Source organism: Candoia aspera, chromosome 4 (assembly GCF_035149785.1).
Source record: "Candoia aspera isolate rCanAsp1 chromosome 4, rCanAsp1.hap2, whole genome shotgun sequence".
NCBI lineage: Eukaryota > Metazoa > Chordata > Lepidosauria > Squamata > Boidae > Candoia > Candoia aspera.
In genome coordinates this window covers 2,283,181-2,306,978 of record NC_086156.1, presented here as the reverse complement: position 1 = coordinate 2,306,978, position 23,798 = coordinate 2,283,181, and the positions used below count along the sequence as shown (strand labels likewise).

At 49.5% G+C, this 23,798-nt stretch overlaps 1 protein-coding gene across 1 annotated transcript; it reads left to right on the top strand.

Annotated features, from left to right (window-relative positions):
* Positions 1 to 412: 412 nt before the first annotated feature.
* Positions 413 to 22,985, top strand: LOC134496131 (tumor necrosis factor receptor superfamily member 16-like). The gene is made up of 6 exons (XM_063301886.1): positions 413 to 475; positions 11,994 to 12,126; positions 14,238 to 14,621; positions 19,806 to 20,025; positions 21,757 to 21,902; positions 22,638 to 22,985. Exons 1-6 carry the CDS (start codon positions 413 to 415, stop codon positions 22,943 to 22,945), a joined length of 1,254 nt encoding a protein of 417 aa, XP_063157956.1. The 3' UTR covers positions 22,946 to 22,985.
* The last annotated feature ends 813 nt before the right edge of the window (positions 22,986 to 23,798 follow it).

Below are 23,798 nucleotides of genomic sequence, written 5' to 3'. Positions count from 1 at the left end.
GAGGGAGCGTGTGAACGGGCCAGCCCGCAGTGCTCGCAAGACAGCCCCGGAGCCGCGGCGGCCCCGGCCCGGCTTCTCCCCTCGGCGGACCGGAGGAAGGGGCGACCCCCGAGGGAGCCGGCCTCTCTTCGGGCGCTGCCGGGGGCGCCGCGGATCTCCGCCCGGGACTTCCAAGCACCGCTCCCCTTCGGCTCCCCCCCGCCCCGCAGCCTCGGGGAGCCGAGCGGGGGTCGGCGCCTGCCTTGCCGGGAGGGCGGGGGGCGCACGTCGGGGTCTTCGGCGCCCCCGGCCCGCAGCCCGCCCGAGGGCCGGGACGGCGAGCGGGGAGCCGCGAGGGTCGCCGGACCCCCCGCCCGGCTGCCCGGACGGGGCGAGCCTTCCCGAGGCCGGGGGCTGCTCCTGGCCCGGCGCGATGGAGCTGACCCGGCGCTTCCCGGCGCGCCTCGTCCTGGCGCTGCAGCTGCTGGCCGCGAAGGTGGGAGCCGCGGGGGTCGCGGGGGAGCCGGGAGGGGCGGGTCCGGCCGCGGCCGGGGAAGGGCCCCGCAGTCCAGCCTCAGAGGCGACGCAGCCCCGGAGGAAGGGGGCGGAAGAGGAAGGTTCCAGACGCTCCCCTTGCGAGGGGCTCCAGGGGCTTCCTCGGGAGTAAGGCGAAAAACCCCCGGGTGGGTTTGGATCTTGCTGTTGGGGAGGGTGGGGGGGAGAGCTTGGCCCCTTTTCAAGTTGGGGCCGCAAGTGTCTTGGGACTGGTCAACTTCCCGGTCTCGGTTCACACGACCAGCCGCAGCCGTGTCCGGAGCGAGCCCCTCTTCCCGGGCTCGCGCAATACCCCGGAGTAAAAAACGGACGGGAGGCTCAAAACGCGCCCGGCCGAACCGAGGCAAATCCTAGCCGAGCTGTCGCTGCGGTGGGGCTGCGTCTGCGGAGCGATCGTCGGTCGCGGGCTAAGCGGGTCGTGTGAACGCTGCCCAAAAGGAGGGTGCGGTTTCCTTCCAAGAAAACTGGCAGAGGTTCTGCACGCCAGGGGAGGTGCAAGCCGGTCACTCCTTTGAACTCTTATTTTCAGTCCGTTTGCGGGAACGTCCATGCTGCTGCTGCTGCTGCTGATGGAACCCTTAGCTGGGGAGTAACTGTGAAAGAAGGGGCGCTCCTGAGTCCCCCGTTTGGATTTCTCCTCAAATCCGTTGCTGACCTGCATTCGGACTCAGTTTGCTGCCTGTGAAATGGGAAGAGCAGCCCTTCTCGATGACTCTTGCCAGGCTGAATTGCATCAAGGTTTTTAAAACTAAGCCAGCGGTTTTAATTACGATCGAAGGAGGGCTCCGGAGTTGTCATCGCTCCTGCCTCTCAGTTCTGCAGCTGGGCTCCCTTCTAATTGATCTGACTTCTTATTTCCTGGCAACATTCTATGCCCCTCTGAAGTTGTGATTCTTGGAGCCAGTTATGCTGATTGTCAAGCCATGGTTCTTTGGGGTTTCATTAAAGCTTAATTTAAGGTTGAGATCAGCCATTGCCAAAAAGACAGCAAAGTAGAGATTACGTGGACTGGGGTGCAAGCCAGGGAGCCCAAGGCCGTTTTTGCATTCAGACAACATCCTTAACCTGATTAAGGGATTAAATCGCTTTCTGGGTTCACACGATACATTGAATGGGGTGGATTTCCACAACAAACGACCCCCCCCAAACCACCATCCCACCCTAAATCATGTCAACATGAACCAAGCGTTAGCATAATGTGTGTGTACCTCCATTTTTTCTTTGATGTGGTTTTGTATGTTGTGTAAATGCAACCAGTGGGTCTGTTCCCCGCCCCCAAACAAATGGTCTGCGGTAGCTTGACCTCAAAGCCAAGGTGGTCATTTGAGAAGCCCTTTCTGAAAGGGATGACTTGTTCTTTCAAGCCATGGCATTTCTGTGTTGTTATGATTAGCAATAATAATATAGTATCATTAGACTGGATGGGGCTTTGCAGAACATCACAAAATTGAGTGTGTCCCGAGGGACATATTCTCTAAAAAGTGGGCAAAGGAAAGAGGAATATGAAGGCTGATAAATAAGAGAAAAGGGAGGAGGGTAAATGGGGAAGAATGTTGCAGTTATCATTACTTTTAGACAAAGTGAATGGTGCTTTATTTTGACAAATGTAGATAAAGCTGTGCTTCTAAAGGCTTGCAGTCTAAAAGACCATGTATAGGTAGAACGAAAGACATGGACACAGGTTAAAAGAACAGGAACTGAAAAGAAGAACTTAAAAATGACTTGCAAAGATTTTGCCTAATACAGAACACACTATTAACTAGCTCAAGAAATCTATTGTTCTTTTTCCCATTAATCCCCCCCCCCCGCTTCCTTTCTAGCCCAGCCAATGAAAAATATTGGGTGTGTGTGTGAAAGTTCCCACTAATGCTGGAAATTTAGACTGTAACTCTTGATCTAAAAGTAATTCCCATAAATTTGAGAAAACATACAGTGGCCAAGAGGTTGGTTGACATTAACTGAAATACTTGGGAACATTTAAATGTTCTGTGAAATTGTAGAGTTTAGGGTGAGGTGGAGAAATATCCCCGAAAACATTGCTGTAAGCTTTATTTTGTTTTCTGTTTCAGTTGACGCAACAGCAGCAGCAGCAGCAGCAATAATACGTTTTTTTAACTACAAGAAACTGCTGTGGCCTGAAAAAAATATAAGTGTGCCATTGTGCAGGCATGGTTTCTGGAGATCGGTTGGATGTATGAACCATTTGGTCTGAACTGTTTATTTGCTCCTCTTGATACATCTGGTGATTACAAACCCTTTGGATTTCTTTCCTCCCAAATAACATCTTTCCCTTAAACGAATATTTGAAAAGATGCCTGTAACGTTTTCAATGACGTGTCTCCACTTTCTGGAAACATCTAAACCAGCATTTCTCAAACTTGGCATGTCTAAGACATGTGGACTTCAACTCCCAGAAGCATGCTGGCTGGGGAATTCTGGGAGTTGAAGTCCACACATCTTAAACTTGCCAAGCTTGAGAAACACTGATCTAAAGTTGTACAGGAGATAGGAATTTTAATTAAAAAATGAAAAACCTCCCCATTTTAGGAAAAGCCAGCGTCTTTACCTTGTGGTCTCATTTCCTCCGAACACCCCCTGTGGACCAGCAACAGGTACTGCCCCATGAGGTTAAGAGTTCCTCAAGTTGAGTTAGACTCTTGGTAAATTCATGGATGCGTCCATATATTTTCTTGGAAATAATATGGAAGTAATTTCCCATTGTCTTCTTCTGGGCTAGGTTTTGACTTCTCAGTCTAGACCACAACTGTGAGATTTCCTGGTTGTCTCCCCTCCAGTATTAATCAGGTCCATCTTGCTCAGCCACAATGCTGCTTTGACCGTGTGGCAGTCATGCATTAGCTTCAAACCAGCGTTGTTGTTTATTCGTTCAGTCGCTTCCGACTCTTCGTGACTTCACGGACCAGCCCACGCCAGAGCTTCCTGTCGGTCGTCAACACCCCCAGCTCCCCCAGGGATGAGTCCGTCACCTCTGGAATACCATCCATCCCCCTTGCCCTTGGTCGGCCCCTCTTCCTTTTGCCCTCCATTCTCCCCAGCATCAGCATCTTCTCCAGGGTGTCCTGTCTTCTCATTATGTGGCCAAAGTATTTCAGTTTGGCCTTTAATATCATTCCCTCAAGTGAGCAGTCTGGCTTCATTTCCTGGAGGATGGACTGGTTTGATCTTCTTGCAGTCCAAGGCACTCTCAGAATTTTCCTCCAACACCACAGTTCCAAAGCATCTCTCTTCCTTCAAACCAGCTTATGCACCATGATTTATCTCCAGGGCCTTCCAACCATGTAGAAAACATTGCACTTTCTCAGTATTTCAGAGAGTGGAAGTGGCATGGTCTAGAGGCACAGCTGTTCATACCTAACCACATTGGGAGACAGAGGAGGAAACCTGCATCAGGATGTTTCAACTGCGCATTTTGTGGCACGGCCCCTGTGCCGCCTGCTGAAGATTTCAGCTTCCATCCTGGGAAGCTCCAGTTGAACATATCAAGTGACTGCCTTTTTTCTCCAGACCTTTTGCCCATCAGCAGGCACAGGGCTTCCAATCCAGATTACAATTTCCTGCCACGGTTTTGGACGATCCCTGAACGTCCTCATAGTGTGCCAGCAGGGGATGGATGTTGGCGAGCCATAAAGAGATGCGCAAGTTGGCAGCTCCGAGGCCATTGCAATACAGAGGCGCATCATGTTTGGGGCCTGAATTACCCCACCCTCAAAATGTCCATTCCCAACCTCGGAAGGGACAGTTGTAGCCTTGCAGGAAGTTTTTCAAGTTGCACAGACTTTTCTGTCGGCCCAAACAATGCAGGTCAAAGCTGGAAGACTTCTGATAGGGTTGCAATGTTGTGCACCTCTCCTTCCAAGGATTAGACCAGTGTTTGTCAACCTTGGCAGCTTGGAGATGTGTGGACTTCAACTCCCAGAATTCCCCAGCCAGCTGTGCTGGCTGGGGAATTCTGGGAGTTGAAGTCCACACATCTCCAAGCTGCCAAGGTTGACAAACACTGGATTAGACAAAAAGCAAATGGCATTAATTCCTGTTCTATCTGTTATGTCTGGTTTATATCCAATCAATTGTCACAGAGTTCAAGATGACAGGTGTGGTTATTGACTCCTCAGTGTTGTCCCCCCACAACAACCTTGTGAGGTGGGATGAACTGAGAGGTGGGAATTGCTTTCTCAGGTCTCGCCGGCCAAGCGCAGTCTAGCCAAGCTGATGGAACAAACCTTGTGATCAGCTGATGGGAGGGTGCCTTGTGTGAACCAGAGGAGGGGGTAAATTGGCAAGTGTGTTGTGTCAATACTGGCCCACAGTTGCCCCCCTAAGACCCATCTCTTGGGACTTAGCCCAACACCTTGCCGACAGCCCACCCTGCCTCCCATTTTGGGCATAAGCATGGCTTCCTGCATGAAAGCTAAACTGATCCAAGGCGCAGACCTTGGTTTGCTCCCTGGCATGCTAATGGATGCATCAGGGATGGTTTGCAAGAGGGAACTGGACATTGCAGGGAAAAGATGGGGCTAATCTAGCCTTGCCAAGGGGGGTTGGAGGTGGGGGAGTTTCCTGGATCCCACCACAAAAGCATCACCTGAGCAGCAAGGTTGAGGCCAGCCAAAACCTGGCTTTTCTAAAAGGCAACACTGGAGAGATGCTCCCTATCCCCAGGAGACAAGAAAAGCCATTTTCCTGACACGCCAGGCAAGCCGTTCCTTGAAAGGCCAGGCAGGATCCTGTGGGGGGCAGATTATTCACAGCACGAATCACCTTTGTCAATGGGCCCATTTTACAGATGAACAACTGAGGCAAGGAATTGATAGGGCAGAGACTGTTGGAAAGAGAAACCTGTCTGGGTCCCTTCTCTGCATTTTCCAGGTTTTGCTGGGTGCAAGGCCACTTTTTCCCCTGCTAGGTTCTGTGGCTGAGACTTGGGGAGGCCTGGTTCAGATTAAGCCCAGCGAGAAAGAAGGTGGCAGCTGATCCCCTTCCCCCATTCCTTCATTGCAGCAGATTTCACGTTGGGATTAATGGAGAGCACATTTTTCCGGCTCTGCATTTTTGCCCGGCTAGCCCCCATGATGATGCGGGCCGGCTATATAAGGCTGCATAAAAGCCGTCTTTATGCTTCCTGGGGAAGGGAGTTCACACGCCGGGGCTAAATATTTTCAATTCTTATTCGCTGCCACGTTGGTTTGAGAGGACAGTGGGGACCCTTTGCTGAGAGGAGAAGGCAGGAGAGTTGTGTGTGTGTGTGAGCATGTGTGCAAAACTGGAATGAACCCAGGAGACTGGGTTTTTGTTTTAACACGAAAAGGCTTCAGGGTGAAACTTCCTTCGTAAAAGGGCAAAGGTTGATGAAAGGGATGGAAAAGGGATTGCCGTATGCGCCCCCCACCCCTGCCCCTTTCATAAATGAAAATTTAGAGGCATTCCTGGGGATTTGTAGTGAACACACCCATTTTCCCTTAAGACTGACTCAGGGGGTGTCAGTGCCTGGTTGGCCTTGTCTGTCTGAGACGCTCGGCCTGGCTAGACTGTGGATGGGAACCTCCAGGCTGTGGGCTAGACAGCCAGGGCAAAACATTCACTCTGGGCAGGATTGCCCCAAAAACTCACACAGCCAGTTTGGGTGGCTTAAAGGAGAAGGCACTTTTAATTTTCAAGGTCCTGGACCTGCACAGTTCCATTTTCCCTTTTTCTCCGAGCTTTTTCTCGGTCTAGCTTTCTTTTTCCATATGCTTCTTTCATTTGTTCATTTGTTCATTCATTCTTTCAGCTGGGCTTGTAAGATGTCCCAACCAAAGCAAATATCCCATCGAGGTAAAAACATACCATACGCATCACAGTAAAATAGCAGCTAGTACAATTCATATGGAAGAACTGTGACCAGGAATAGTAATGGTAATATTTCTAGGATTATTTATTATAATATTCATATTCATATTATTATTATTTTTAGGCATCAGTCTAGCCCAGTGTTTCTCAACCTCGGCCACTTTCAGATGTGTGGACTCCAGTTTCAGAATTCCCCAGCCAGCCATGATAGATGATAGAAAGATGATAAGATAGAGATAGAGATAGAGAGATACAGATAAAGACACAGATACAGATAGAAAGAAGATTGATAGATAGACAGAGAGATAGAGATACAGATGAAAGAGATGATACAGATATAGATGATAGAAAGATGATGATGATAGATAGGTAGGTAGATAGATAGATAGATGATTGATAGATATAGATGATAGATCATCTGTGTCCCAAGGAGATGAAATCCTTTTTTTCTTTTTACTATCTTAGTAGGCCATTTTGTCCTTAATTTTAAGGCATTTTCCTGCTTAAAAGTGAGTTTAGTGGCAACTTCCTGCTGCAAAGGCACTTCTCAGTCCTGGTGGCCCTTTCCCACGAAATATGGCCCCCTCTCCTCTCCTGGAAATTGGTAAAACTTTGGTGCTTTCACCAAGCCTGGGGAGGGCTGGTTATTATGACTCTTCCTCTGGATGATGGGTTGGTTTTGGATGGTTTTAAAAATGACCTCCACGTCATGCAGTCGTAACGCCCACTGTGGTTTTCAATTTGTTCTGCATCTGTTTGTTTTAATTACATCTTGCAGTGTTGTACGCCACTCAGGGTCGCTTTGAAAAGAAAATAATGTCATCATTCTGGCTTGCCTGCTGCATTTCTAGCTGCGGGGCAGGCACTACCTAACGCCATCAAAGGACCCTGGTGCAGATTCTGAGTAAAATCCAAATCTCCATCGAAGCCAGATAGGAGCAACAATGTGGATGGCTTACATTTTTGTCCCCCTGCTCACTTTTCTCGGACGTGCTGAGAATTTTGGAAATCTCTGCTTGCTTGTTTCCTGGCTAACCATGTCCCATTTCAGCTGTGCCCTCGCTGAAAGGTGGGCAAAGAAGCAAATTCTCCACATGGCACGGAATTAATTCATGGAACTCATTGGCAGGGAGATTGGATGGCTCTAAAACAGTGTTTTTCAACCTTGGCAGCTTGAAGATGTCTGGACTTCAACTCCCAGAATTCCCCAGCCAGCTCCCAGACAACTATCAGCTCCCAGACCACTCCCAGAATTCCACTGTACACAGGTCTTAAAGTTGCCAAGGTTGAACAACATTGGTCTAAATATTGAATGTAAGGCCTTTGAGGCAGACACTGGACTCTGGATTCTGTTCTTCAATAAAGGCTCATTGGCTGCTTTCTAAATGGTGACAGTACCCCAGTCTTACCTCCATCCTGGGAGGGCAACACTCCCACCTGCGGCCTGATTTATTGCAGGGAGTCAGCAGGTAGAACTGCTGCCTGCTTTCAGACAGGCCTGCCAAGGTTCAATCTGGTTTACCTAATTTGACGGAAGCGCCAAAGCGCAGGGGAGGCCGGAGAACTAATCAGTGCTGTAAGGATGATCAAAGGCCATGTCTGGCTGCAAACAAATATTTGGAAATCGAACCTTAGAAAGAGCTTGTTGGCTCAGTGAATCAACAGTTTTGTGGCGTGTTGAGGATCCTTAGGCAGAAATTTGGAGTAGGAATCTGCACCAGCAGTAAATATCTGGTACAAGCCCAGGGACATCACTTATGTTATGACATCAGCATGTCAGTGATGCAAATTATGCTGTTTGCGTGTTGACGCCCGAACATACGTGATATCTCTTGCAAGCCCTGGGTGATGCCTGTAGATATCCATGGTCAGGAGGGTCCACGGGTTGGGGAGGAAAAAAAGTCAACCTGATGGCTTTGATTGTGTGATTATGGATGCCATTTTGACTTTGTGGATGATAGACGATCTGCAGATCTTCATGTAGCGTGCTTCATCAGGTCAGTCCAAGATACGGTAACTGCACAAAAGGATACATTTGGTTAGTTTTAACCAAAGTCAGTTACCCTTTTGGGTAATGTATGACTACATGTACAGGCAGTCCTTGTTTAGCGTCTGCCTTGTTTAGTGCCTGTTCACAGTTACGATGGTGATGAAAAAGTCACTTTGCAATTAATGCCTGCATTTATGACTTTTGCAGGTCTGTAAAGCAAGGAAAGCTGATGCCAGATCATAAGCACAGTCACGGTTTCACTTAGTGACCGCTTCGCCTAACGACCAAGTTGCCAGTGGTCACTAAATGAGGACTTCCTGTATTGTATAAATCCAGGAAATGGGGGAATTCAGTCTCCCATCTTTTTGCAAATGTAGCTTGAGGTTCTTCAGTTATGAAACATTCAGTGAGTTGCTGTTATTTTGTTCAAATCTTTCTCCGCCTGTCTCTGGAGCCAAATTCTTATTGTTGTTGCTGATCGTTTTATCTGCTGCACTTTTAGATTAGATGTTGGATGGCTGAACTCTCTTTGATTTCTTCAAGGCTTTAACTGGGGCTGTCCGCTTCCCGGAAAATAGGTTGCCTGTTTGGCCAAGTGTGCCTTGCAGGAATTCCCAGAAAGGGAGGAACGGGGCAAAGACAGTCATCAAGTGCCTGCTTTGCACTAGAAAAATGTTCAAGGAGGCATCTCCAGCTGAGATGGGACAAGCTTTTACCCGAGTTCTTGTAGCCACAGCCGTTCCAGGCCAACTTTGCTGGCCAGCAGATCCAGATTGGCTGTTGTTGTAGACTCAATGGGGCCTCGATGCCTGGTGCCATGATCTCACAATCAAAGCCATCATGTTGACTTTGAAAATGAACGTTGGTCCCTGCAGGATTAGAAATGACACACCAAGAATGCCCCTCAATTAGTTTAGATCAGTGTTTCTCAACCTCAGCAACTTTACGATGTGTGGACTTCAACTCCCAGAATTCCCCAGCCAGCTTTAGGGTTAGGGTTAGGGTTAGGGTTGGCTAGGGAATTCTGGGAGTTGAAGTCCACACATCTTAAAGTTGCTGAGGTTGAGAAACACTGGTTTGGATAATGGGGCGTGTGAACTCAAACTGGTCCGCGTATGGAGGCAAATATACAGTTGGAGCTGGAAATCAGGTTGGTTTGCTAATCAGGTGAAGGGTGCTGTGTGAACCTCCAAAACTTGGTTGTTTCTGGAGAGGAAGGACAGTCATCTCTCTGCAGGACACATTCAGGAGCATAAAGGTCTTGCTGTTTAAAGCCCACCAGAGGTGGAACACCAGCAAAAGGGGAAGGAAAAGGAGGTGGGTGGGAAAATAAAACTATAATTCATATTTTGGCTTGCTTATTTACAAGTGTGTATCTTCCAAAAGGTGGTTCATGGAAGAGGGGGCGGGAAGAAAGTGCACAAGGGACCTTGGATGGTCCAAGTCTGCCCACGTTGTCGGGAGGATGGGAGTGCAGAAGCCACAGGCAGGACCAATCTTGCTGGACCCTCCTTGGCTTAGAAACTTTCTTTTGCAAAATGGTCCAGGTGGGGCTGAACCCCAAGAAATGAAGCCGCCGACACCTTGAGCATGCCAGGCTGCAAACCCATTTCTGCTCCCAATGCCCACCCTGGTTGTTTTGTCCCAGTTTCGAGTCTGTCTTTCAGATGGACCCGTAATCATGAACTTTCTCCAGAGGCAGGGCAAGCCACTTAAGGGCTTTGTTCTCAGCTTAGAGGCGGCATGGAGAAAATATTTCAAGGCTAGGCTCTTCTAAAAGGGAGATGAAACTCTCCAGAGGATGCCCCCCCCCCCGCTTCTTCTCTTTATTTGCAAAAAGGATGGATTAGAATGATCCTTCTGGTAATATGATCTCCCCTCTGCCAGGAGTGACAGGGCAGGTTTCGGCTTAATTAGAACAGGGGCTTGGACTCTGGACGGTGGGCCGAGGGGGAGGCAAAACCCGGGAGGGAACAGAGAGGGGTTTTGTTCCTTTGCCCAAGGTCTCAGGGCTGGGGTGGAAAGAAATTCCTCGCTGCCAGCTGCGGGGCATCTTTGCAACCTCCGCTAGACGCAGATTCCTCCTGGGGGGAGCGGGGGAGGACCCCCCTTTTCAGCAGGAGAGGTGTTTCGGTTGCATTCCAAAGGTTATTAATCGGGACCCTGTGGGGTGGGGTCTGGGGGAAAATAATAAGCCGAGGGGCGTGCAAGGATTCCTGCATGGCCTTTGCCATTTTCTGCAGAAAATGCCTCCTGTTCAAGGCAGATGTGGATTGCAGCCTTTTGAAAGCCTTGGGGGACCCCTCGCCCCACTTTGTTTTTCAGATAAGACCAGCAGACCAGCGGAAATGCTGCCTGGTTGGTAGGGTTCAGCTCCATGGCAAAGGGCATTTTTTCTGCTCTGCTCTGCCAGAGATTCTCCTGTCTTTCCTTTGCCCCAGCTGGTGCCCATCAGGAGGGCAGAACTACAGCACTCATCATTCCCGATGCTGCTGGGCAACGGTGGGGGGTTGAAAGAGGACTAGGTTGGGGGGTGTTGAGGCTGTGCTGGCAAAAGGCAAGCAGAAGGGCAGGATAGGAGTATGGAAGCTCTAAGTGGGGTGTCTTCTGAAAGGGGAAAGTGATTATCTTCCTAGGCATCGTCTTCATTCTCTCAGCTGCTACAAGTGGCTTTCAAGAGCGTTTGAATACTTTCTTTAAAGCTGAGCTTTTTTTGGGGGGGGGGACAAATGAAGGGGAGGGCAGAAATTGGTTCCAGGTGAAAAACTCTGAGCATTCCCAATCCAGGGGTGTCCCCATCTCTTCCTCCTGAATGGATTTTTGCGGTGCAGTGCCAAATGGTAAAGAAAACAGTGGCCTGGCAGTTTCACTTTTGTCTGCACCAGTTGGATTGGTACCTGCTTCCTGGGTTTTCAAGCAGACTTTTTTCCTGGTGGGAAAACATGGTGGTGGAGGGGAGAACAAGGGAGGCTTGCAAATGGTCAATGCCACTGAAATCTGCTGGAAAAATGCTGCATTAGGGCCAGGTGCTGAATGGCCAAAATTGGTCCTTGGATCCTCACCCCGGTGGTTTTTAGCCATAACGACCCCACGGACAGTCAGCAAGACTGGAACAAGCCGAAATAAGTGTTTCTCCACAACCTTTAATTTTATCGTCTTGCCTCTAAAACCCCAAGGGTCACCTTAACGGCTGTTTTGCTGCTAAATTAAGGGGTAAAACGGTTTCTCTTCCCACCTTGGTTTCGATGCTGAAATAAATGACGTCCTGAAGTAGGGACCAGAAGAAGAAACGTACCCTGGATGCTTCTTTTGGTTTCCCATCAGGAACTTCTGCAGGGACAGTCAAAAAAGTCAAGATGGTGGGTGGAACCACATAATTGTAGCCCCGCCTGTTTTTATACCTGCCATCTTGACTTTTTTGATCACCCACAGACATCCCCCGCTTCCTGTTACTCTTCTTTTCTTCAGTTTCTTTTGCTCTGCCTTCTTCCATTTGCTCGCCTTGCCTGCGTTCTCAGGGTTGTTAAGGAGAAAAAGACCCCCCTGCCGGTTTCAAAGCCAGGGAGGCTGCCAACCCCGTCTTTAGCTCTTGTCTGATTCTCCTGTCCGACTCTGGTTTCAGCTTCTGGCGCACCAAGGCTGCGAAAATGGGCAGGTCACTTCGTCTGGAAACTGCTGCACCCTCTGCCCCCCGGGCTTTGGGGCACGCGTGCCCTGTGGTAGCACCAACACCGTTTGTGAGCCCTGCCAAGAAAGTGAGTATCCGGTGCCCGGGCGGGAGGGGAGTTCCAGATTGGCATCTTGGCCACTCCAAACTGATGTAGGAGTTCAACACAAATTCTTTTCCTGGAGTTTGATCACTGTAGATCAGTGGTTCTTAAACACTTTGGCCCCACTACCCCTTTTCCCACTGACAAATAATGTCATTATCCCCCCCTAAACAACAGACTCCGTTGTTTTGCACAAGTGTCTCCAGAGCCAAGCTGGATCTTTGCTCACAATTACAAATGGCTCCGCGATATGCCCTAACTGCCCCTTGGGGGGCATTGCCCCAGTTTAAGAACCACTGCTGTAGGTAGACCCTCGGTCACCCTCTTGAATGGGACTGGGACTTCACCACCTCATCAGCAGGGATGGTGTATCGTACATGATGACCTGAATCAGTGATGCGCTGGTCAGTGTTTAAGAACTGCCTCTGCCAGCTCCATTGGTAGCCCTGTGCCATGAGCCACAGAACAGCTGATTGGCACACTAGGCGCCACAGCTCCACTCCGCTCGTCACTGGCTCGCAGAATTCCTGAAGATTTAACAATCGGTTCTCATGAGCCGGCGCAACTGGTTCTAGCGCACCACTGAACTGGGTCTTTGCAGAACTGTTTAGGGCCCCCTGACGTGCTAGAGGGGCCAAGGGGCCAAATGTCCACGAGGGGCCACCACTGAACAGCCCCTATCTGCCTCTCTTCACCCATGTGAAAACTGCACAGACGAAAGGAGTGTTTCAATTAACAGTCCAAAAGACATTAGCACTTGGATGGGCCTTAAAACATACCGAATCCCAGGATGGGGAGCTGGGTCCAGACTTTCCCGTTTCTCGGCTCCCATGTTGTGCACAGTGGAGCTGAACTGGCTTCAGAGGCAGCCCCAAGCAAAGCCATTTGCAGGAGATAACCGGGGAAAGGTAACCCCAGCCCAGGTTTGGCTGTTCTAGATAAGTTGGCAACTAGCATTTAAACCCAGAGGTATCCATAGTATTTGGAATTTCATCCAACTGGCAGTGTGAGCATTGCGACTCAGTCTCCATCTTTACATCTGAGCATGTGTTGCAATGCGCATAGAAAAGGTGCAGAGCTTGAATCGTGGCCCATTCACCATTTGAGCCCCTTGTCTTGCTGTGGATGGCCATGTTTAAACCTCTGTAGAAAGGTTAGGATGAAAAATTAATCTGATTTTTTCAGGTTATTTCATACACTGGTGCTGGTTGGTGGTGAAGACACTTATGGAAATATTCAGACCTCCTGCACTAACGATTGGTGAAATACAAATCCCATCAAACTCCACTGAGAACATACCCAGACCAAATGGAATACAGCAAAACCCAATTTTAACAGACTAATTGGGGGGAGGGCTGTCCACAAGTCCGGGATGCCCAGTGCAAAAATATGACGATCTGCCTGATGCGTGCAATGTGCCATTGGCCAAAGGACATAAACTGCCAAGGAAATCTGGTCTGTTTTATGTGAAGCCCGTTGCATCGAGTCCCACAGAAATCAAGCTGTCACTTGTAAAGGAGGCTTGAGTGTGGCTGCCTCAACACAAACCCTGCCCAGAGGTTTGACCTGAAAATTTATCTTCCTTCCCTCACTTAGGATTAGCCTTGGTTAGCATTGCTATAGCTGGGTGTGTTGTGCAAATGCAACTTATTCAATGCGTTGTTGGTTCACTCTATAGGTAGTCTTTGCTTAACAACCACACTTGGGACCGGAATTTCAGTTGCTAAGTGAAGTGGTCATTAAATGAATCTGACCCAAGTTTCCAACCTTTTTTGTGGTGGTCATTAAGCAAATCACTGAGGGTGTTAAGCAAACCATGTGGCTGTTAAGCGAATCATGCGGTTCCCCATTGATTTTGCTTGCCAGAAGCCATCTGGGAAGGTCGAAAATGGTGATCTCATGACCACGGGACACTGCAGTCGCAAGTTGGTTTTTTCAGCACCGTCGTAAGTCCGAACCATCACTAACTGAATGGTTATTAAGCGAGGACTACCTGTATTGTGCAAACTCAGAAACTTTGGGAACCAGGTGGAGTGTTTCTTCCAAATCTGGACGGTGACCACAAAGCACAATAACCGGGGCTTCTCTTACAATAGGTGTGACGTTCTCCTCCATCACCAGTGCCACCGATCCTTGCCAGCCTTGTTCATCATGCCCGAGCCATCTTCCCCTGCTGGATTCTTGCACCCCGACCCGTGACACTCTCTGTGCCACCAACTGCCCCCATGGGCATTACCTTGCCCCAGGAAATGGGACCCAGCCTCGGGGGCCCTGCGTGCCTTGCCAAGCGTGCCAAGAAGGCTTTGGAGCCATAAAGGCCTGCGGGCCCAGCACGGACACGGACTGCCAAAAGTGCCCCGATGGCTATTATTCGGAGGTGAAGAGCCCTTCCGAGCCGTGCCTTCTCTGCCGACAGGAATGTGGCAGAAATGAAGTCATGATCCAGCCTTGCACTCCACTCTCAGACACTCTCTGCATGGGTACGTAGATGCACCGCGGAGAAGGCGTCCGGGGTGCCCAGGATCCCCTTTCAGGAATTGATCAGGCAGGGCATGGGTGGCTTTGTGGTGATCCACTGGATTCTGCAGGTGCCATTCTGCCCAAGTGTAGAATGGCATCTGCCCACAGCAGTACAGTCTTTTTTTTTTCAAAAAAAAAAAAGGCTTTATTAATTTTTTTCGGAGTATAGTTAAAATACAAAACATAGAATATAGAAAAGATAGAATGCAGACCTTTAAAAAAAGAGAAAACTATAAAAGTGCAGAAATAGAAAAGAATACATAGGGTGACTTCCAGCTTTTTATATCAAAGATATAAGTAAAAAACACATCAATCTCTTACTCCAATTTTAACTATGGTAAACATGATTTCTATAGTCCATTTCCACTTGCAGTACAACAAGCCCATCCAGCACAATTTTCCCCCCGTTTAAGAACATAAAAACCTTCAGACAGTTTTTCACCAAAGGAAATAACTAAATATTGTCCCTCCTCCCTGTAATTTTTAATCCTTTCTTTCAGCTATAACTAACGAAAAATAACCTATTATTAACACCTATAAAAAATCACAGCAGCAGAGTCTTGTCTCCAAAGACTGCAGGATGCTGGTGAGGCATATCTGGAACCTGGCAGAAATTCTGCCAGATGTTACATACGCACTTCTGCAAGATTTGTTCCAGGCAAAACTGCTTTTATTTTTCCTGGCGTTTCATAAATTCCTGTTTTAATGTTTATGCTGTGATGGAATGTTTAAACCATACCTATTTCTGCTCTCCTCTTCTTTTACTCTTTATGTGTTCTGTGACGGCCTCAGCGGTTTGCTTTTAGCTGATGTGTGAGCCATGTTCAGACAAGCAGAGAATGTTTTAAAAGGAAGGCTGTGCCAGGTTTACAGGAATCAGCATATCCAAGTCTGCAAAATAGGCTGGATTCTGAATTCCCCGCAAGATAAACATTAGAATAACCAAGAAAAAGTCTCTCCAAACTGGCAGTTGAGGACCTCAACATCTGGAGGGCGGAAAGTCGTTTGAGGCTTTGAAATGTAAGAAACATCACAGGCTTGATTAGGGCACCACGTGGAGCCACAGTCTAGTCAGGCACAGCAGATGGTGTGAACCCAGCTAACGGCGGGCGAACCAAGCCAGGCGTGAATTTAGCCTCTGCCTTTTTGGGGAGGTGCGTTGACAGGTACTGATGTATTTATACATTTATAAATGCACGTATCTATATGTTTATTTACAGATCAATGCAAACTCGTGTTTGGGCCGTGGTTCCGTCCGCAGTTCGCTGCAAAGACCCAGCTCCTCTCGGCCGGCTTGCATCGGTCTCACTTGGCCCATTTGCACGCCAAAGACCTGTGTAACGTCCTCCAAACTTTGGCAGACCCCGCTGAGTTCAACCCTGGGCTTTGCTCCTTGGAGACCAGCCTCAGAACCAGAGAAATCCAAAGGCAGCTTAAGCCTTTTTCTTTCAGCGTGTCTCCCTTGCTCTCCCCAGGCTTTCAGAGCAGTGTTTTTCAACCTTGGCGGCTGGGAGATGTGTGGACTTCAACTCCCAGAATTCCCCAGCCAGCTCAGCTGGCTAGGGAATTCTGGGAGTTGAAGTCCACACATCTCCCAGCCGCCAAGGTTGAAAAACACTGTTTTAGAGTCTCAGCTATTTTGAAGTGGGTTTTTTGGGGGGGGTGTTTATGAGTGTGTGTGTCTGCTAGACTCCACAGTTGTTCACAATCTTCACAATCCTCCTTTTGTTCCAGGTCTGTCTCTAATCCTCCTTGGCAGCCGGAGGGTGGGGTGCAGAGCAGACGAAGGTCTCCCCGATCCACATTATAAGTATTCAGGGCCCGGGGTGGCCATAGGGAAGGGTGGGGCCAGGGGGTGAGTCAGGCGCAATTTGCGGGTCAGACTCCAAGCCCCCCCCCATTTGTCAGCTCTGCTCTCCCTCGTCCCCTGCCTTCTTTCCACTGGTGCACAGCTGGGGGAGGGAGGGAGGAAGATGGGGGTGTACGAAGAAGCCCTGAAATTAGACAGAGAAGCTTGGCCCGGCCATGTTTGGGGAAGGGTCTGCTCTTGGGCAGTGGCAAAAGAGGATCAACCAGCTGCAGGAGAGATGCAATTCTGCAACAGAATCCTCAGTTTTTTTCCTTTCTTAATCACACCCCCCCCCCCATGCAAAAACACAGTTTTTCCTCCTTTCCAAAAGCCATTTTTTCCCGCAGTCAGTCCCTGCCTTGAAGGCTCCAAATCGAGCCTGGAGTTGTTGCATGCATGAGGTAGGGTGGGGGGACCCTTCGCTGGGGAGTAGAATGGCCCGGATCATTTTCGGTGGCAAGTTGGAATCGGGCATAACTTGGAGCGCCATCGACGGGGGCGGGGGTTTCATCCCCACAACTCTGCAAGGAGAAAAAGCTAGCAAAGCAGGGAGCGAGTTGGGCTAGAACGGTGTCCTGCCTGGTGGCAGGGAGGTAGGCAGCGGAAGGTCAAAAAAGTCAAGATGGCAGCCAGAAGTCAAGATGATGCAATCAAAGTTTTTAATACGTACACGTAAAAAACAGGCAGAGCTTAGATCATACTGTCGCAGCCACCATCTTGACTTTTTTGACCGTTGGGAAGTATTCAGACAGAATTAAAGTTTTCCTCCCCAACTGGCAGTCTGTCTTGAGAATGTCCACTGTTCTATATGCATCACATTTTAGAACTTATTCCTATTTTAACTTCAGCTTAAGCAGCATGAAATGAAATGGCCCAGTAAACAGATTGCTGGAAATGTTGACTTACGGTATAGCTGAGGAGCCAGTTTCTGTCATGTTCCTTTTTGTAAAAAGCTCAAATCTCCCCCTTCCCCGTGCCGCAAGGAATCTTCAATGCCCAGAATTCCCCAGCCAGCATGCATGTACTTCAGCATGCTGGCTGGGGAATTCTGGGAGCTGGAGTCCAGACATCTTATCATTTCATTCCACGCCTAATTTAACAGTCGAGGGTCCCGTTTTGCACATGCAATGCAAACGGGAAGGAGGGAGAGGTTTTTTTGTCGGTGCCAATGGGCGTGTTTGGAATGTTGAGGCCCTCTTGTGGGCACCCTCACAAAATGGCTGCAGAGCTCTGTTTCCAGAAAGTGGGTGGTGAATTGCTCCGAGCCACCCGTCTATCCCCTTCAGCTTCCTTTTGGGCACCCTTTCAAATTTAGCAGGCCATGATGGCCATCCTTACCTTGCAACGAGTGCCTTAATTTATTTTTTAATTAAAGTCATCTAAAAAAAACAACAACAACCAGATACCGACAGCAAAACTCTTCTTGGCTGAATGGCCATGTGGTTTTTAGAGCTGCCCGGCCTTTGGGCTCAGCCCAGGCTCTGCAAACAGGTTAGCTGCTGGATGGCATACCTAGAGCCGAAGTAAAAGCTGAATTAATTTAACTGTAACAGAACTAACCAGCAGTGCTCAGGGTTTTCCAAGCAAGGAGCCACACTTCATCTTTGCATACAGTAATACTGTATGCAGGGGGAGAGGGGAGGGGGGCTGGGGGGGCTGTCTCTAAAAAAAAGTAGGTGGAGCCAAGAGAAAGTCTGCATTTGATTGACATTTACATTGCAGAAACAGGAGACTAATTCATACAATTGTTCTCCGGGCACATGGGTAGTGATTTTTTTTAGATTCCTGCCATATTAAAGATGGCAACATGCCATGTTTTGCAGTAAGAAAGTGCCTTTTAGGGAAGGCACATGGCACTGAGGTCTCAGAGGCTGGGGACAATGGGGATTTGTCAAGGCATGCTCATCTGGAGTGCATCCGTTCGGTCTGAAAGTTTGCAAAATCCAGCTCTACCAAAAGAGGCAGTTGAAATAGTTTCCCAGTTAATAAGCATCTTCTTGTGTACGACTCATGGTCCCGGCATGCCAGCATGTTTGTAGATGGGGAAGATGATTTTCTTCCCGTTTTCACATCTCTGCAAATATATTGCCTCATTTCATCTCGACACCCAGTCAGTTTCTGCTGGAATGGGACAGAAAGAAACCTTGGCCAGCCCAGCCCCGTCTTAGCAATGCACTTTTTTCCCCATGCAAAATTGTAAAACAGCTGTGCGGTTCAGGGGAGTGCTATAGAGCTGCATATAAGAGAGGCAGAAAAGGCAGAACCCCCCCCCCCGCTCTGTTTTGCACTATCTGTGCAAGGCATCTGTGAAAGTACACTGTTCACACCCGTCTGCAATTCTTGGTTGAAAGTGCAGGAATTCCTGCCTGCATTGGATGTTCTGTAGAATCAGGTTTATTCCTTTGATTGATGGATAAAAAGTTGAGTCTACTTTTAGCAAAAAGCGAGTCAAACATTTCCTCGATTCATCAAATGGATAAAAGTAGAAAACAAAAACTAATGGTAGCATCTTCTCGGAGATAAACTCAGGCCTATTAATTCATTGGCCCCTCCCTGTAGTTTTCCTGGCAACAATCAGGAAGAGGTTTGACTGTGTTTAGGACAACCCAAGTCTTATTTGCAATTCCTGGTGGCCTCCCATCCCAGGATGAATTTGCCCTGACCCTGCTGGGCGTTAGAGATCCGCCAGCAGGGTGCAATAAAACCAACCTATAAAATCATGTGAAATTGTAAAACTTAAAAGCAGGACAGTTGTCTGCGTTCAACCGAAAGCCTGAACAAACAGATAAGTCGCAATGTGGGAGTTGGGTGGCCCTATAAATCCAGTAAACAGACAAATAAATAAATGCTGAAAGCTATGAAACTGGGCGCTATCCTTACTGGGGCAGGGAGGGAATTTTGCAATCAGGGCCCTTGAGAAATCTTCTCAGATTGCCACAAAGCGCATTCCTGAAGATTTCAGAGCTTCTGTCCCAGCCAGGAACTTGCTAATGTCTCTGTGTTCAGACACATGAGCACCAGATGTGCTGGAGGGGGGTAGTGTAAAAATGGGAAAGGTGATTAATTCCTGATGTTTTCTCCTTCCCCTCTCCCATCATCTAGTCTGGTTTTTGCAAATGATCGCCCCGTTCTACCTTGCTCTTTTGAGTCTGCAGAAATAATTTTGGGGTGCTAATTAGTTTCCTTCCATTGCATCTTCTGAGATGGCCCCCAGTTGTGCCCCCAGGGCGCTTCTAAGGCATCAGGGCTTCGCTTCCCTCTTTCTAACTTCCTGTGGGGCGTTTGATTTGCACAGACAAAGAGCTGCAGATCCTGAAGCGCCCTGAGGGGGGGCCCTGGAAAGACCCCCCGAGAAGGACATCACCCCTGGATGCGGAAGGCAGCGATTCTCCCAATGCGTCCTCCGAGTTTGTTCCCCCCCTGGCGGACGACCACCACGACAACATCATTCCTGTCTACTGCTCCATCCTGGCGGCTGTGGTGGTGGGCCTCCTCGGCTACGTGGCTTTCAAATGGTAAATCTCCAGGGTGGGGATGGGTAGCCAGGATGAGCACCCCGGACGAGACCTATCCGCCCTTCCCCAAATTCCCCAGAGGTGGAAATCTAAAAAGATTTGTATGATAGCCTCCCTGTTTCCCTGATGTGCGACTTTTCTCCCTGCAGGGAGCAGGAGGCTTGGCCCAACCTCAACCCCTCCCCATCTTCGCTAAAGCTAGAATTTAGCTAATAAAATGATGCCTTAGAACAGCCACCCTATATAACTGGCTTTAATGAATGGGCTGAGCTGTGAAAAGTGATCAAGAACGAGGAATTCTGGAGACCTGGGCGTGACACTGGCAGTAGCCACATTCACAGGACCCCTTTAACCTGGTTTCTGAATTAACCTATTTTGCGGGTTGTCACGATGCAGGAACCCTAAAGCAACTCAAGGTGCAAGGGAGTTGTGTGGATGCAGGCAGTGGTGTGTGCAGGGGAGGAGGGCAGTGGCTCAGCACGGCAGGGTGGGGTATCCTGTTGTCTTTCCAGATATTTGTAATGTCCCCTGGAAGTCATTAGTGATCTGGGAACAAGGGACCCTCTGCCTGGAGAAGTGTGTGCAGATTTCTCCCATGCATAAACACTGCAGTCACACAACATGATAGACTAGGCCAAAATAGGTGTAGGAAGTTGGTCAGGGACCATGTGAAGCAGGCATTCCTTTAAACCGGAATCCAGTTACCTGTTTGGGTGTTGCGTGCTGTGTGAATGCCACACAGTAGCTTGGGTTTTAGTCCCCTGAGTTTAGGGATTTGTGGGTTGTGTAAACCAGCCCTGTGCAGTAACCAGAATTTTAGTGCTGGAGAAGCCTGTTTCTCTGCTCTACACAGGTGCTCGGGTGGGTTTTGCACCCACTAGGGCGCCCTGGCATCCTGGCATCTGGAAAACCCTCCCTCTGTGCCGGTGTTTCTCAAACTCAGCCACTTTAAGATACGTGGACTTCAACTCCCAGAATTGCTGGCTGGGGAATTCTGGGAGTTGAAGTCCACGTATCTTAAAGTTGCCAAGGCTGAGAAACACTGCCCTAAAGTGTAATCCAACAGGCTGGATTAGGACCACCCCCGCATTCCATCTTAGCTTGGCAAGTGGTGCAAATGCATTGGGGGGGGGGGGGTTGAAGCAAGGATGGAGAAATGCAGACAGGCTCATAAGGGGGCGAAGAATAAGGCATCTTACTCAGCTGGGCTCTGTTGAGCTATTATTTTGGCACAATGCAGTGTAATTCATTTTGCCTGTTTATGAAAACAATCTCCAAGTTTGCCCAGAGGAGAGCCACTTTCTTTTCTCTTGGTCTCCTACTTATTTACTCCTCGCCCCCCCCCCCAAGATAGCCGCTTTCCAGCTCGCTCTCTCCACCCTCCCTGCACAGCATCCCATACGTCCCTCGTGCCCCCCGGCCCTTCCTTCTAACTCAGCTGTCTTCTGGCCGAGGCCACATTCCTCTTCCCCGCCACGCCGGGCCATCTGTCTAGAGATGCCAGCAGGAGGGGGTCTTCCTCTCTTTCGCTCCGAAGCGGCACAGAAAGGCTGCCCAAGCGAGCTGGAATTTTGTAAAGATCCGCCCAGCCACCAGCTGCAGTGCCTTGCCCAAGCTGGGGCTACGATTTGGAGGGAGGGGAGGCAGGCCCGGGATGGCTTGCTTGAAGAGAGAGATGGGGAGGGGGTCTTGGGCTGGGTCCCCAAGTAATGTCCCCCTTCTCTGGTGCAGCTGGACAACTTGCAAACAGAAACACCAGCTAGCCAAGGCCCGCATGGGAGAGTTGGGGTCCTCCCCAGAGGGGGAGAAACTTCACGGAGACAGCGGCGTCTTCCTCGACACCCACAGCCTCCAGGAACACCACCCACTCAACAAGGGTAAGACCTGCCAAGGCCCCCACCCCCATGAATTAGTGGAACCCTCCTGAGATTCATCTCAAGCATCAAGCAGGACTTGAATGGGGAACTGCTCTGCAGGAACCTCCGCACCCAAGTTTCTAGGCCTCATGGTCAGGGAAGTGTTTATTGCAGGTTCATGGGCCCCCTCTTGACTTTTCTGACCCCCTGTGGTTACGATTTAACCCAGGTGTGTTGTCCAACCCATCCTTCAAAGGAAAAAGAAGTGAAATTGGGGGGGGGGATTTTTTAGTGATGGGAATTTTGAGCAGTGCTGTGCCCACCCCATAATATTATATAATAATTGTCTTCCAGGATCATCTTGCCTGTTTCTCTTTAGAAGTGAGATGGATGGATGGATTTATGGATGGAGAGGAAGGAAGGAAGGAAGGAAGGAAGGAAGGAAGGAAGGAAGGAAGGAAGGAAGGAAGGAAGGAAGGAAGGAAGGAAGGAAGGAAGGAAGGAAGGAAGGAGATGGATGGATTTATGGATGGAGAGGAAGGGAGGGAGGGAGGGAGGGAGGGGGGGAGGAAGGAAGGAAGGAAGGAGATGGATGGATTTATGGATGGAGAGGGAGGGAGGGAGGGAGGGAGGGAGGGAAGAAGGAAGGAGAAAAAGAGGAAGGGAGGGAGGGAGGGAGGGAGGGAGGGAAAGAGAGAGCTGCTCCCTCAAACTGAATGTATTTCCTTTCCCTTCGCTTTTCTCCACCCTCAACAGGACCCAGAGCTGACCCCCGACTGTACGGCAGCCTCCCTGCCACCAGGCAGGAGGAAGTGGAGCAGATGCTGGAAATGCCCACCCCCCATGGCAAGGACTGGCGCAGCCTGGCCAACCACCTGGGCTACGAGGAAGAGACCATCGAGACCTTTGGCTGGGGAGAGGCCCCCGCCCACACGCTGCTCTCCGATTGGTCAGCCCGGGAGGGGGCCACCCTGGAGGTCCTGTGCACGGCGCTGGCCGCCATTGAGAGGGGTGACGTGGTGGACCATTTGAACGTCCCCGTCGAGGTCAGCTCCGTGGTGTGAAGGACCTGCTGCTGCTGCGGCCAATGGACCTACAACGATGTTTTTTGTCAATCTGGGCTTTTCCTTAACAATAAAATAAAAATTTAAAAAGCAGGGTGGTAGAGGGAGGGGGAAGAAAGAGAGGGAGGGGGGACACTTTTGATACTGTAATAGGACTTTCTTTTCTTTTCTTTTTTTGGAACTAAAAAGGAAAACTTGTGCAAACAATCAGGGCCGGTGGAAGATGCTTAACCAACTGGATCAGTTCTCTATTCCAGGGACGTTCATTATGTAGAGCAGCCAACTTGGACCTCCTGGTGGTCCCCTATCTGTTCTGGTTTAGCTTTTGGAGGTCAGCTAGATCCTTCCCTTTGGTCAACCCAATTAACACACACACACACACACACACACACACATACACACAACCCTCTACACACATGTCATTCTCTGCATCCCGCCCTTTTTGTCTCCCTCCTTGGTGGTTTTCCGAGCATCCTGTTTGGTGTGGCCCCCACGGGATGCTGGTGCCAGGTTGACCACCAGCAGAGCATGGCCTAAACCCCCCAGTTCATTACACAAATGAGCTGCAGGATGGCTTCAAGGGGTGGCCTTGTTCACACAACGAAGACGGTGGCTGTGTCCCCATGAGACGCAGAACCACCAAATTCCCCAATCCCATTTTAATCTAACCCAGCGTGTGGTGTGAACTCTGCCTAGCTGAGCTTGTTATCCAGAGATGTCCACTTTCCAAAGAGGAGGGGTTTGGACCACATGGTTGTGGCCGACATCTTGACTTTTTTGACCCCACCTCTTCATATCCCCCTTGCCATCCTTTGGTTCCTGTTGCCTTGCCGGTCAAAACGTTTCCCCAGGA

Excerpts from the sequence above, each read along its gene's own strand:
- LOC134496131 (XM_063301886.1), top strand. The coding sequence starts at position 413 with ATGGAGCTGACCCGGCGCTTCCCGGCGCGCCTCGTCCTGGCGCTGCAG. Across the intron at positions 20,026-21,756 it reads GGCTACGTGGCTTTCAAATG|CTGGACAACTTGCAAACAGA; the intron begins GTAAATCTCCAG and ends TCTCTGGTGCAG. Across the intron at positions 21,903-22,637 it reads ACACCACCCACTCAACAAGG|GACCCAGAGCTGACCCCCGA; the intron begins GTAAGACCTGCC and ends CACCCTCAACAG.